This window comes from Simochromis diagramma, unplaced genomic scaffold (genome assembly GCF_900408965.1).
Source record: "Simochromis diagramma unplaced genomic scaffold, fSimDia1.1 OVJJ01000802.1, whole genome shotgun sequence".
In the NCBI taxonomy this organism is placed as follows: domain Eukaryota; kingdom Metazoa; phylum Chordata; class Actinopteri; order Cichliformes; family Cichlidae; genus Simochromis; species Simochromis diagramma.
Genome location: NW_024387492.1, coordinates 24,159,596 through 24,174,511, shown reverse-complemented (window position 1 = coordinate 24,174,511; position 14,916 = coordinate 24,159,596). Strand labels below are relative to the sequence as shown.

The window sequence follows — 14,916 nt, the reverse complement described above, 5'->3', positions numbered from 1 at the left end:
GAATCTCTGTCATCTGACCCCTATTTAAACAAACTTAGAAATTAAAAATCAGAGGACATGAAATTCTCAGACTGAGTTTCAACCTAGACTTTTAAGCCATTTTTACCTCATGAAATAATTGTTTGTTCTCATGTCAGTAAAACTTTATCGACTACGTCTGCACTTTGTTTCTGCTGTGTTTAAGTTTGGTGAACGTGAACTGCACAGAAGAAGGTTTGACTCTCAGAGGATAAAACTTGAGGTAGGATAGATCTATCAGTGATCGATAAACCAATAAATCAGACTGCAGGTCAGAATATACCGTCCATATTTCGTTAATTTCCCCAAAAGTAGAATTATTATTTTTTTAATCAGGAAAAGATTCTTCTCAAAACTACAAACATCTTTTTTTCCTGAATTATTGATACTGATTTCCAAACAAAAATCAGTTGACCTTAAACGTCTCAGTGTGTCAGATTTAAATGAGAAGATTTTATTTAAAAACCACTGACTTCAAAGAGATTTTTTCTTTCATTCTGGTGCTCCAAAGAAATGAATAATTTCAGGGTTTATTTCAGTAAAGTGCAGATTTAAATTTTGTTAAGAAAAAAAGGAAAATGTCTGTTTGCTGTAAAGAATTTAAATCAGATTAAATTAAAACCAAGAAAAAATTAATGTTTGTGTCGCATATTTTAAAAACATTGTTTAAAAAAAGACTGAAATCAAAGAACAAATTCAGGTTTTTCTTCAGAGTCAGAGACTTTTATTTTATTCTGCTGGACGCAGAGATTAAACCAAGTCTTCATCACAAACTGTCAGAGAAAGAAGCTTGAAACACTTTTTTTTAATGTAGCAGGAACTCAAATATTCAGACCCAAAACTGAAAGTGACACAAGAACAAATACAAACACTCATATTCTGTGGAATGTTTTTACTTGTTTAATGTCCGTATTAAAATGTAGATAAATGAAATTTCTTCCTTAAAGCCTTAAAGGTTTGATGTGTTTTTGATTTGCTCTGAAGCTCAGACTCTATCCTCAGTTTTAATCCTGACACAAAAAAAGAAAACCTCATGCTGCTGTATGAAGACTAAAGACTAAAGCACGTCTGAGAGGAAAACAGGAAATACAGTTTCATTTCAAAACTCAAACTGTAAAAACAGAATCAGAGGGGTTGTTTTTGTCCATCTGATTCCCTCGTTTCTGTCTTTATTCCTATTTTAATCACAGTTGGAGCTTCAAATATGAAAACATTTAAGTTCAGTGTAAAGTTCTGAGGATTAAACCCGGTTCTTGTGAGCGTTGTTGTGATGATGCGTCTGCAGTTTGATGTCTGCTGTTCCCTCCATCACACACCAGGACCATCCGCCAGGCGTCATTAAAGTGGCCAAACAGGAAATGAGCGACACAGGAAATGTTTGTTTACACTGGCCTGGAATCAACTGACTCAGCTAAAGCAAAAAAATTAAAACTGATGAACTGACCATGGAGGACGAAGTGAAGAAGGCCAGGAGAAGGAAACAAAGTAAGAGAAGGAGGGAAGGAAAACGGGGGTCTCTGAGAGCCCTCGGTCCGGCCCCTGCTCTGAGCCTCTGTTTCCCCCTCTGCAGCACCACAGAAAAAGAAAACATTTGTGCAGTGTATGTGTTGAGGGCGTTTGGTGCGCCGCCCGCCTTGTACAGGATGACGGATGGAGTTTGACCTACATTTGAGTGACCCCACCCACCCCTCACCCCCTCCTTCCTCTCCCTCACACATGTTTAATGGGGCTGGGTGTGTCGCTGGTCGATGAGGTCAGCTGGTCTGACTGCACAACTGAAACCTGCAGACACGTTTCAGACTACTGCAAAACTATACTGAGGCGGTTCTGACCAATCAGAGCAGCCGCAGCCAGTCAGAGGAGGCCAGGTGTGTTAGAAAAGTAAAGAAACAACTTTAATCAGTTCACTTTAATGTGTGACAGAGACCACGTCAGCTGACGGCACGCCAACACTGGTCACTGGTCAGGAGCTAAACTCAGGAACGGGCTCAGAACTAACCTTAGAAATAAACTTGGAGCCGTTTTCTGCTGCAGGCAGTCACCTTCAGCAGCATTCACCTGCTCGCAGCGGCTGAACACAAACCCTGCTGCTGTTTTGTTGGTCTCAGAGTTGTAGTTTTAGTTTTTCATCAAAGCTCTTTAAACTCATCACTGTGTGAGTCGAGTGGATCTCCAGCCTTAAACTAACTATCCTAACCTATGAGCAGCTGTCAGTGGTTAAATAAACCAGATGAAACCCGCTGAGCTTGGTTTGTTTGGGTCAGGTTTGGTTGGAGGTCAGCTCATGTGCGAACACAAACAGTCTGACTCGCCTGAGCCGGGCAGTGGACGCCCATTAAAGACTGTAGGAACATTGCCATGGGGGGCTGTAATTCCTAGAGGTCTGATTCTTGGAAGTCTGGGAGGAGGAATGACCTTTGACCTTGCAGTAATGTGCACCCCTGCTCCCGTGGAGCCGAGGATTTCTACCTGCTGTTCACAAACTGTAACTGACATGGAAACTGAGTCTAGGGCTGGGCCATATCATACTGTTCACGGTAATACCGGTATAATGTTGGGCAACGATAAGAAAATGAAATATCGCGATAGAATATGGGCAAAACGCGCATGCGCAGTGCCTTTGTTTTCATACGCACATGGCGGAAAAAGCATGGCGGCGACGCAGAATGAGAAGGGCGAAAGTGGATCATTGAATGAAACAGACGAACCAGAACTGGTTTGTAAAAATGCTGCAACTTCAGTGGTGTGGAACTGGTTTAGCTTTCATCCGTCAGATACACAACAAAGCACTATTTTTGGTAGAGCATGCCAGCGGGTTGGCGGCTGTCGTTATTACCGTGTTTTTTGGAAAATACGGCACACTTAAAATCAATCCTTTGATTTTTCTGAAAATCAACAGTGCCCCTTATGTATGAATTCTGGTTGTGTTTACTGACCTCGAAACAATTTTATGTGGTACACAGCACTCGAAAATCTGTCAAATGCTTTAGTACGACTTTGCTACGAACCCGCACCGCTTGATGGATTGTCAGAGCATTACGGCTATCGTAGGCAGGAGCCTTGCGGAGTGATACGTACTGTGCTTCAACATAATATTACCGTATTGTGTGTGTATAACCTCTTTTTAAGTTTTGTGGATATTTTACATGGTTATGCTGAGGATATGTCGGCCAATTTCCACTGGAAATGCCTTTTGGTTAAACTGTCGGCAAGGAATTTGTATTTGCACTGTTAAATTTTTATATAACTTTAATGCACATAAAAAGCAGCTAAAATCTGCTCACGTCGTCAGTGTTTTTCACTTTTTAAGATTATGTTCACATGCATTTGTCATTTCAGCCACTAAAGCTTCAACTTTTCCACAAAACCCAAATTTTATTTTTTTTCTCCAGAAATACACGTGCGTCTAATCCTTTCTGTATTGACAGCAACATGTCAGTGATGTCAAGCTGTTTCTATGTTTTTATGCTGAGGATATGTTGGCCAATTTCCACTGGAAATGCCTTTTGGTTAAACTTTCAGCAAGGAATTTGTATTTGCACTGTTACATTTTTATATAACTTTAATGCACATAAAAAAACAGCTACTTGTTGAAGTGAAAATACATTGATTTTTTTCTTTTGCATGAATAAAGTTGTGGAGTTGTAAAGTATTTTGTCTAGTGTCAATTATATCATCAGTTATATCGTTATCGCAAATTTTCACTCCAGAAGGTTCACATGTTCAGAGTTGCTTCTAGAAAAGATTTTATATATTAAAAAAAACTTTACTCTCTTCACAGGTATGTGAAAACAGAGTACTTTACATTTCTGTTGTAAGAACATTATACTTGTATTCATGTTACTCTTTATTGTTGCAGAAAAGTCTTGTGTTTACAGGACATCACTTTAGAGATGAAATCCTAGAATTTTACTGCTCAGACGGTTTGTTAGTACAGCAACCTCACAGCAGCCAGGTCATTAAAAATGACCAATGACATGGAGCATTTTTAATGTCAGTAAAAATGCTTTAAAACACTCCAACAGCTCAAACACGGTCCCGAGGTCCAGTTCAGGGTGAAGATGGCAGACAGCTAGCAGCTACGTGCCACCTGTCAGTCAAAGAAGCCACTTCCCTAATAATGCAAACTGAAGCCAATTGTGATATTTGTCTCTGACTTCTGATATGAAGATAAACTGTTGGTCTCCTTTGTCTTCAGTATATAAAACTGTGCCATCTGTATATAGTGATACCCTTTTTTTGCTTATTCCTCTCTTTTGCTTTCTCTTTATTCTGTAACTAAAGTTTAACGGCAGTTTTATGAAGAAGGAAATTACTTACAGAGACTAAACAGTTGGTGTATCAGGCTGTAAACATGTTTATTTCTGCTGTAAAATTTTAACATAGGATTGACTCACTTTAGTGAACCATGGTCACTAAAAATGCAAAGATTTATTACACGTGTGTGATGTCATGATTCAGACTCTCAGTGTTTCTATGAATTATAATCAGTAAAGTGAAAAAGTGTCCTTGAATACTTGAAAATCTCTGCACCTCTACCTCTGTACCTCCTCTCTTGAGTTTGGAGAGTTTTTAAATTTGAGGAAGTTTGAGGGTGCCGTCACCCTGAAGACAGATTCTCCTTTGTGTCTCTAGACTTGTGTCTCTAGACTTAGCGCTGAGGTTCAGGTGAGGTCCAGGTGAGTTTCCTGCTGCAGAGCTGGGACATGGCTCACTGAACGCGCGCTGTGGTTTCTGCACTCTGACTTCATGCTGCAAACAGCTGAGCTCAGCCTCCTACTGCACAAGCCTGCGACTGTTTTCTGCCTGGAAACCGTTTTTTATGGACGGATCGCCCGCCTGTGTTTTTCTCCCCCCTCCTTCCCCCTTTTTTCTCTTTTTTTACTTCACAACCTCACTGAACTTGGAGTTGAAAATGAACTCACATCACCCCGGCCTGCTGCCTCTGTCCCACTTTCACCTCTGCAGCTTCTCTGACATCCAGGATGTGTTTGAGTCGCCCCCGCGACCTGAAGGTGCTGTGAGGCAGCAGGTGAAGCTGAAGGTGCATCTTTGTCTGACTTAGACAGGATGTCATCACTTCCACCGCACGTGTCAGAACGATGACGACTGCGGTGATGATAATGATGCGGCTGCTTAAAGGGTTAACCTGCAGCGACAACAAAGGAGGGAGGAAGAGAAGGCAGTGGGTGCTGCCTTTTAGCCCCGCCCTGAAATTCTTTATTGGAGAGGCTGTTTACAACCTCGCCGCATAGGAGTCCCCGGGTTCATCAGCCTTGCGGGGAGGGGCGAGGAGGAGGAGGGCTCACGAGAGTGAGGAGAGAAATGTTACAGGAAGAAGACAATAAGAGACGATGGCGAGGCCTCCAGAGCCGCCGCTTTGTTTCTTTGTCTCGTTTCTGTGAATTTAACGTGCACATGTCTGAGGCTCCACGCGCACGTGAGGAAGAGGAGGGAGAAGAAGACGAGATTGTGTAGTTTCCGCTCTGCAGTGAAGAGAAAGTGTTTACATGTCCCTGCTGCAGCATGAAACAGTGAGCACATCACAGCCACGCCACACCAGCTTCACTAAAGAAGGAAAGCAGCTAAAATCTGCTCACGTCGTCAGTGTTTTTCACTTTTTAAGATTATGTTCACATGCATTTGTCATTTCAGCCACTAAAGCTTCAACTTTTCCACAAAACCCAAAATTAAAAATTTTTTCTCCAGAAATACACGTGTGTCTAATCCTTTCTGTATTGACAGCAACATGTCAGTAATGTCAAGCTGTTTCTATCATGTCACCAGTAAAATCATTTTTTTGTCTTAGCAGTGTGTCTCATTTCTGACATTAATTCATAAGAAAGCATTTTTAAAATCTATTTCTGTTTTACATGATCACGATTCAAAGAATATGTATGTATATACACAAATTAATTCCTAATAGAAAACATGTGAAAGTAAATGTGCCTGTGTTTGACAGAAAAGACCTCATTAAAAACACTCCAAAATAAGATTCTGAGTTTTCAGTTAAATATAGAATAGTGTAAATGCACCATAACTGTTGTATTTTAGGTAAATGAGTGTGAATAAACAGGTATTTCTTAATGATACTCCATATTTAGAGAGGCTGAGACAGTCAACACGCTCCACACTCAGTGTATTTACTAACGTTTTACCATGATCTTAACCGTAAACGTTTAAAAACATGCCGGTGACGCGGTGTTTCTGGTGTGGCAGTGTGTCTGCAGTGTGTTTTTCTCGGTTTTACCTGCTTTCACCTGTCCCTTTTTGTTCCTTTTTCACTCCATCTGCAGTTTACATGCCTGTCGCGCGCGTCCCCGCGGTCCCGCCTCGCGCCTCCCAACCTTTCCCCCAGTTCGAGCGCGCCGCCGGGTTCACCGGGTTTACTCTGACACCGCTGACTCCGCGGCCACGCCCCCCGACAGCCACGCACCCCGCCGCGGGCCAATCGTGTGACGCTCACGTAGCGATCACGCACCGCCTCGCCCGTGATTGGCCGCGGCCTGCTACACCTTTGACTTTGATTGGCTGCGTGTTACCACCCGCCAGACCGCTCAGAATTTCGTTTCTGTGTTTTTTGTTTTTTTTTCCGGTGCTCTCAGCTGAAGCCAGTCTGCTGGCAGCGGCTCAGCGCTCCGACTGAAGCTCCAGTCACTGTTCACGGAGTTGCCGCCGACCCTTTCTCCGCTCCTCCGTCCGCTCTTTCTCTTCGTCAACTCAGCCTCGCTGCTGTCAGGTCAGTTTCCAGAAACTTGGAATGTTAGAACTGTGCGGTACCGCCCGGGGCTCCAGAACCTCCGGGTTTGGGGTCCGGTGTACGGGGACGGAGCGGTTCTGCAGCCCCGGTCGGGTTGTCTCGGCTCGGCTGGGCTGTGTTGGCGATGTCTGCTGGTTTATCTGAGGTCACAGTGAACCCAGTCACTCCTGTGTGTGCGCGCGCGCGTGAGCAGTACCAACAGTTGCATCCCTGCAGTGCATCGCTCACCGCTGCAGAAACTTTACAGATGTTTTCTTTGTTTTGGTACAGTTGATGCTTTCGGTTCCGTGTCGTCGATTAATCAGCCGGACAGGATTGAATGATTTGATTGATTTTGATGTTTTCGAGCGGCTCTCAGCGTCGTTGTGTTCAGTTTGTTTCTTTGGCTTATGACAGTGAAGCCAGTAGTTTGAGTTTCACCTGGCATGTTCTCACTGTTCTCTAACACAGATTAATTGATTAATCCGATTTTAAATTTTTTAGTACATTTTCTTTTGTCTAAGTTTGTTTTTGCAAGTGTGTTTCAGTCTCTCGTGTGCCAGTTTGTTGGTTTTCTTTATTAAACATGACATTAATTTGATTATTTTGATGTTAATCATGCAAATTTTTCACCTCCTTTAATATTTTGGCTAAACAGTTAAATTGATTTTCATCCCCTTAATGTGACAGTAAATTAATTATTTTGACAATTATCAGATGATATTTTCTTTGGTTTGACTAAACAATTAATCTGTTAATTGTAAACCTGTTGAGCAAAATAATCTATTATTAATTTGATGACTCTCATGAGTTTAGATTCTTTGGTCTGAGCTCACTGTAGTAATTAAAGATCGGTTTCACTGTCACTGACTCAATAAAATGTTAAAATCATTTACATTCATTTTGATTTGCATTTGGCTCTAATAGGAAACGCCTGCTTCATTACTGCTGATTTAAAATAATCACGTTTTCATGAGTGCATGTTTTACCTGTTTAAACAGTGTAAAGCAAATATTTGCACATGAAGCTGATGTGTAAAATTCTGGGTGTTTTTGTTCTAAAAACCAGTTAAAGTTATTTTCCATAAAATAAATCCTAATGTGGCGTCTCTGATTTTCCTGCGATTTGACTGTGTGAATCAGACTCAGCCTCAGTTTCATCCCAGAAATCTGCACTGAACACAAAGAAAATGCAGAGGAAGAGAAACCTGACAACACACCAGGAATCAATCCGAGTCACGCAGAAAAAAAGATCTCAGAATTAAAAACAGAAAGTGTGTCTGGAGCAATAAATGCATCCCAAGCTTCTCAATCAGGTGTGAGTGTGTCGGGGAACAGGTGTTATTAATCGTGGAGCTCAGTTGATTATTAGCACATTAAAGGCAGCGAGCGGCGTTCATTTATGAGTAAACCTTGTTGTTTCTCTGTCAATAGGTGTGGTGTGTTTTTGTGATCGTGGGAAATCAGAGCGCGGGGTCTGTGTGTGTGTGTGTGTGTGTGTTGAAACGGATTGTTTTGTCCAACTATACTTCCTGTCAGGAGCTTCCTCTCTCTATTATCTTTCTCTCTCACAGGGAGAGTTGGTTCATGTCAGTGTGGGAGGAGGAGTGGGCGGGGCTTGTTCATGATGGGGGTTTTTTTGTTTTGTTTTTTTCTCCTATTTTTGTTAGCACCTCCTGCAATCTATTCTGGGTGCAGTGAGGTTCCCCGTCAGGCAGGGTGAGAGGTTGGGTGTACCCACTATCTCCCCCCCTCCGCCTGTTCTCTCTGTTTACATCGTTATCTCTCGCCCCTCGCTTGCCTTCCTCCCCCTCTTCCTCCCTTCCTGTACGTGCTGCTGAGCAGATGCCAGCCAAGCAGCCAGGAGCCCTTTGTCCCCGAGTCACCTCCCATCTACAGTTCTTGCCCCTTTAATTTATTTATTTATTTCCTGACGTGGTGGATGCAGCTCAGCCCTAGGTGGGAAAACTGTGACATCATTGGTCATTAGATGGGAGGTGTTTGGCTTTATCCGTGGAGTAAGAGGAAAAAAGAAAGAAAAAGAAGCTGGGCTGTGAGGCAGACGCTCAACAGTTTATAGGATAGTGAGCACTAACAGTGCGTTTAAGTCATATGGGAGAAAGAAGACGGTCCACTGCCTGCTTGCCGTCACCCTCAATTAGCTTCCAGAAGTTGCCTGTGTAGCTAAAGCCCAACAGAAACTTCGATGAGACCAGAAGAAGCAGCTGGTTGTGGCTGTACTACCCTCTGCCCATGTCTCTACCCATGCCCCTCTTTAGGTTTCCAGAATCAGTCCAGTCAGATGAAAGTGGGCTTTGATTGGAGCATGACTGATATACCCGTAAAGCTGATATTGGCTGTTTCCCAATATATCGTTATCAGAATGTATAACAGCCGAAAAATAAATCAAAGTAAGGAAGACATGGGAGAAACGATTACTTGTCCACGAGAGGACACTCTGCAACTTCCCTGTTGGCAACATATGTTTGGAAACTCCCACCAAATTCAGTCTTTAAGTCTGATGTTATTAGCCATTTCCGGGTCCAAACTTTGCTTCAGGTCCCAAAGTCAAATGAACACTGTGGCATAACTGAGAGTTAAAAACTGTCTAAATTCTTTCATGTTCAATAAAATGGTCAGTGCGGTTGCTTTACCAGGTGTAACAATTACATTTAACATCCGGGCATCCATGAAAACTGAATTTATGAAGTTTAACGGAGTTCGAAGTTAGCAGGGAGTTAGCTCGCTAGTTTCCATCTTTAAAAGTTGCTACAGTGGTAATAAAAACCCAGAGAGGCCGACAGTGATTACTGACCATTTTTGGGTCTTGTTCATATTAAATAGAACAAGATACAAAACATTAAAATATGTTAAAAAGACAACAGCTTAATAAACACACAGCAGTTTGAACCCGGAAGCAGGGTTCATACGTCATCACTTAACATACGAATAGCAACCAGCTATTGATCCGAGCGGAGGTGGGCGGAGTGTAATCAAATGATCCTTGACTTGTGATAATAAAATAAGGTTACTTTTACTCCATCATCATAATATTGCTGCAGAGACTCATAAATAACAACCTAACAAACATCTGGGAACTTTGTTCATGTTTCCAGTGTTTTAAATTTTTACTTTTATATTTTGAATCAGGTTTAAACACACTCAGGCTCTAGCTTTTAGGGTAGAGTGTAGCTGAATGTGCCAAAAACTGCAGTACCTCTAACATCCAGCAGAGGCTCCAGCAGCATTCAAAACAAAAAATGGGGGCAGAGAGAGAGGGAAGACATGCGGCAAAGGGCCACGGGTCGAACTCGAACCCGGGCCCCCCACTCTCCGGGCCACCAGCGCCATTTGGTCGTAATTCTGCGCTTCTGAGCTGATTTTTGCTTTAAAATCACAGAAAATAATCCGATTAAAGTGACGAGAAATGCTAAAGTCTTTTAAAACTGACCTTTGACCTCTCGACTGTTCTCAGGTCATCTTGCATAGATAGAGCGCTTTAGGTTGAAGTTGTAAAATGTTGCTTTTTTTGTTTCTTTCTTTGTTTTTTGACAGACAGCAGCAGCCATGGAGCAGAAGTCATACGTCGAGTACCATGACCTGGAGGCTGCCGAAGCGCTCGTCAGCATGAGCTTCTGGGGTCAAAGGTCGCACAAGCCCCGCCCACTGACGCCCACCTCTGACTCCTGTGACTCTATCCAACTCCACTCGGAGGGCACAGATACACCAAAAGACCTGATCGCCCTCTCCTCGCTGGTAAGAACCAATACAGTCAGAACGTTAGAAAATGTTAAATGCACACACGCATGACTAAATGACCTCATCAGACACATCGTTACCATATTTATAAAAAATGTAACACAAAAAATTCTTTCTAGGTTTTTCATTATTTAGTTAACTACTTAATTTGTTTTAAGTAATTTTCTTCTGTGAATGAATTCGTAGCATTTGGGATCAGTCTGTCTAACACCTGCTTTCTCTCTCAGTGTATAACTCCGCCTCAAAGTCCAAGCTTCGCCGAGGCCTCCGCTACCCCCATCCTCACCATCGCCTCCAAACCGCACTTACCCTCCCCCGCCCTTCACAGTGACCCCCATGCCGTCACTTCAGAGACCTCAGCACTTGCACCTCACTCAGAGTCAACCTGTGTGGCTCCGCCCAGCAGAGCAATGGCCACCAGTGTCATCCGCCACACCGCTGACAGCCTCAGCCTTCCTCTGCCCAACACCGAGCTGTCAGAAACTTCCACGCAGCCTCTGCCACCACTTCTGCAGACGCTTCCAGAGGAGAAGGACGACCCTCCCCCAACTCCCGACACCCCCCCATCGCCTCCCGCCTCAGCTTCTCCACCTCACTCGCTGTCTTCCTCACCGCTGCTCTGCCAGGTTTTCCCGGTGAACGGCCGAACGGGGATGATCTCCGCCTTCGTCCAGGCCCCAGTTCAGGTGCAGGGGCCGGGTGGGCCCAAGCCAATCCTTCCCCAGTCTCCCACTTCCAGTTTCGCCCAGCCGCTGCTGCTGGGCTCCGCCGTGCCGCAAGGGACTGTGATGTTTGTGGTGCCACAGCCACCCGTGCCCCAGCCGCAACCAGGCCCGCAGACCGTCATGACCTTGGGCAACACCAAGCTCCTCCCACTCGCCCCAGCTCCTGTTTACATGCCGTCAGGACCGAACAGTGGCACCTCACAGGCAGACTTCTCTCGCAGACGGGACTACGTGTGCACCTTCCCCGGGTGCAAAAAGACCTACTTCAAGAGTTCACACCTCAAGGCTCACCTGCGCACACACACAGGTATGAGTCACCTCAGGGGAAGGAGAACCACAGACAGACACTATGTCCTATAGACATGAGCTAACCACTTACCTGTCCTCTTGCTCCACAGGCGAGAAGCCGTTTAGCTGTCACTGGGAGGGCTGTGACAAGCGGTTTGCCCGCTCCGATGAGCTTTCCCGCCACCGCCGCACGCACACTGGTGAGAAGAAGTTTGTCTGCAGCGTGTGTGAACGGCGGTTCATGCGCAGCGACCATCTGACCAAACACGCCCGACGGCACATGACTACCAAGAGGCCGTCATCGTGGCCCGGCGAAACCCGAGACCTCAACAAAGGCGCCCTGCCAAAGGGTCAGAACAGAGGACCGGCACTTCCCGTTGGCGTGCTGGTTCCTGCTGCCAACTAACTAACAGACTAGTGTCACTCACAGGGCCATCTCAGGAGCCCCGGGGGGAGGGGCCAAACACCGACCAGACTCTTAAAGAGTGACTGTGACTGGTTGTTTCAATCAGCTCCGCCCACCACATCAGGACAATGTTTTGTACTCGGCTACGTTTACACGACCTCAGAACAGGGTCAGACACACCTGGACTCATTTTACAGGGACCTGTCCTGCTCACTTCCTGCTCTGAAGGGTAGCTTAGCATGAATGGCAGTTCAAAATAAGCCATCCATTCATGATCTCTCTAAAAAAAGACGCCATGGCTCAGTTATTACTGGCTTCTCATTGGCCAGGGTCTGGAAGCCTGCTGAGGGGAGAACAGTAGATTTACTATATTACTATTATAGATAATCTATAATAGTATATGGAAGTTCAGGAAACAGGCGCCATTGAGCGAGGGCGTTCTGTCCTTAACCGACCAATCAGCATGTGTTAGCAGAATGCTAACAGCTTCACTGTGAGAAAAATTGAAGGACCTTTATTACCAGGAAGTGATTGCTCTTCTATATAAGGAGCTCTGTCACTAGCTGATGTCAGCTTGTCACAGAAGTGACAGGAAAAAACCCAAAAAGACCCGAAAACCCTGTTGGTCCCATGTTTGATGTTTCAGCACATGTATGACGCAGACAGGAGAGCAGAGCAGGTCCCTTCAGGAGTTTAAGGCCGTCCTTCGAGTGGAGGAGGCGCTCAGATGAATCCAGTTCTTTTCTATGTTCATGCTGCCGAGAGTCGAACGATCTGAGTGCCGCCGTTTTCCTGTTACTTTTGTTAACGTAGACATAGCCGTCGTCAGCAGAGGACGGCAAGCTTTCTCCACCATTCTCAGGACATTTTATTCCCACGATCCACAAACACACCGCCGCAGGAGGAGGAGGACCTGAAGGCACCAGGCTGCTACTCACTCACAGACATCCACACAAAGCCGATGTTGCACTGGAATATTTTTGAATCTCACTTGTTTTTGTACTCTCTCTCTCTCTCTCCCCCGCCGTGTACCATCACGGCTGCGTCTTTTTAGCGACTCGTTAGCGACCTGTTAGCGACTCGTGTACACTCTTATTGTTTGCCAAAGCCTCAGTATCATGCTTCTTAGCCCACTTCTGTTCTGACTGTAAATACTGTAAATATCTTGATATCTATATGAGTGTTATGTGTAATCCAATCTACATTTATTCACAGTACGAGATATTAATATTTTAAGAGTCTGTGGACAGTATTCATTACTGTGATACTACCTACTATCTTTGCTTTACACATTATTATTATTATCATTATTATTATTATTATTATTATTATTATTATTATTATTATTTAATAAACATTCGTTGAGGAAAGTGCTGTTTTTGATAGTTTGATTTGGCCCATAGTGTAGCCAGTAAAAATACCTCATGTTATTAAATGTTATTCTTAATAATAACAGCTTATATTAAAATAATCCTTTTCTTTTTCTTTTGAACATTTACCTGTACACCACGGTGATGGTGAAGAAAACGGCTTTTATAATAAAATGTTACCACGAGGCTGGCACCAGCTGTTTTTTGCGTTTGTCTGCAGTCATTGTTTCACTGAGAATTTCAACAGCTGGAAAAACTTTACTCGTCAATATTTTTGTGATTTTTGACTAAAAGTCGAATTTTGTACTTGGCGTCTGTGTTTTAAGCAAAACTAAAACGCTGCAGTGAAGCACATTGCTCCAGCCTGGCTCATGTTACTGATCCAACTCCACAGTAAACATGCAGCACATTTTAAATCCACATGGATGCCCTGGGGGTATTTGGGGTTCAGTAACTTGCTCAGGGACTCTTCAGATGGATGCAGTAGCTGAGGAACCTCAGAGTGATTAGCATCTCGCTCTAAATCTTGAGCCAGTCTAAGCACCGTGATTTTTTTTTTGGAGGGGAACCCTCAGGTTGGGTGTAGCTTTTCTGTAAAGTCCCATACTGAATGTTTCTTTGCATGTAGGCGAGTGAGTGAATTCAGTGAATAATCAGCATCGTTGACCTCAGTATAAACTGATGTCTGGTTTGTTGGTGTGTAAACTCCACCACAAGCTGCACTGACCTGTCTGTATGTAATCACCATACTTCAATCTGTTTTTCACCATGTTTAACATAATTCAACAGCTGCACATCCTGTACAGATCCAATATCTGATTTTAAAAAATGTGTTTTATGTTCACATAAAACATTTACATTTCCAGTTTAACACGTCACTTGCTCTGCATTGCTTACCTTTAAAAATAATCTCTCATCTTGCTCAACTATCCTCCTTTTCCCCATCTCGGAGTGAGGTTCTCATTCGTTTTCCTGCCTGTTGCACAGCAGCTGGGCCTTTGTCACACAGCATGTCTGAGAGCTAAACTGCACACTAACAGTCTGTGTTTGCTTACATTTGATGAACTGATTTAAAAGTTGGATTTTAAATTTCCTGCCACTGAAAAAGCTTTCCTCCCTTACAAACAAACAAATGACCTCTAAATTCAACTTCTACACATACAAACATGTGATTTTATGATCTGACATTAAGATCAATTAAAAGGTAAGTCTAATTTACTTATTTAAAATTATTTTTCTTTTGCCAGTGGACAGCCATCTTTAAAATGGCCACCATCTTGAGTTTTAAAATGGCTGGTGGGCTTTAAAAACAAAACTGTACAATAAAGGAGTTGATGTGGCCTCAGAGCAGGAAGATCCTGGCTTTGAATGCACCAGCCGGGGTTCTCCTTGTTCCTTGGTGGGTTCTCTAGCTTCTTCACACATGTGGTTTAGGTTAACTGGTAACTCTTGGCCAAAGCTGTGAATGTGAATGTGAATCTCTTCACTCTCTGACAGCTGGATGGATAGTCTCCATGTAGTCTTCCTGTAAAGCTCAGTTATCGGCTGAACTATTAAACATTTTAAACCTCATTAATACATGAAAATTAGCACCTGTTCTAGGCTAACTCTC

General features: G+C 43.6%; 1 protein-coding gene across 1 annotated transcript; it reads left to right on the top strand.

The window, feature by feature from the left end:
* The first annotated feature begins 6,549 nt into the window (after positions 1 to 6,549).
* klf11a (Kruppel-like factor 11a) lies at positions 6,550 to 13,502 on the top strand. Its single transcript, XM_040018439.1, has 4 exons — positions 6,550 to 6,757; positions 10,312 to 10,512; positions 10,743 to 11,547; positions 11,639 to 13,502. Exons 2-4 carry the CDS (start codon positions 10,324 to 10,326, stop codon positions 11,932 to 11,934), a joined length of 1,290 nt encoding a protein of 429 aa, XP_039874373.1. The 5' UTR covers positions 6,550 to 6,757; positions 10,312 to 10,323; the 3' UTR covers positions 11,935 to 13,502.
* The last annotated feature ends 1,414 nt before the right edge of the window (positions 13,503 to 14,916 follow it).

Bases quoted from the DNA above. Each gene is read 5' to 3' on its own strand.
- klf11a (XM_040018439.1), top strand. From the start codon at position 10,324: ATGGAGCAGAAGTCATACGTCGAGTACCATGACCTGGAGGCTGCCGAA. The intron at 10,513-10,742 runs GTAAGAACCAAT...TTTCTCTCTCAG, and splicing joins TGATCGCCCTCTCCTCGCTG to TGTATAACTCCGCCTCAAAG. The intron at 11,548-11,638 runs GTATGAGTCACC...CTTGCTCCACAG, and splicing joins TCACCTGCGCACACACACAG to GCGAGAAGCCGTTTAGCTGT.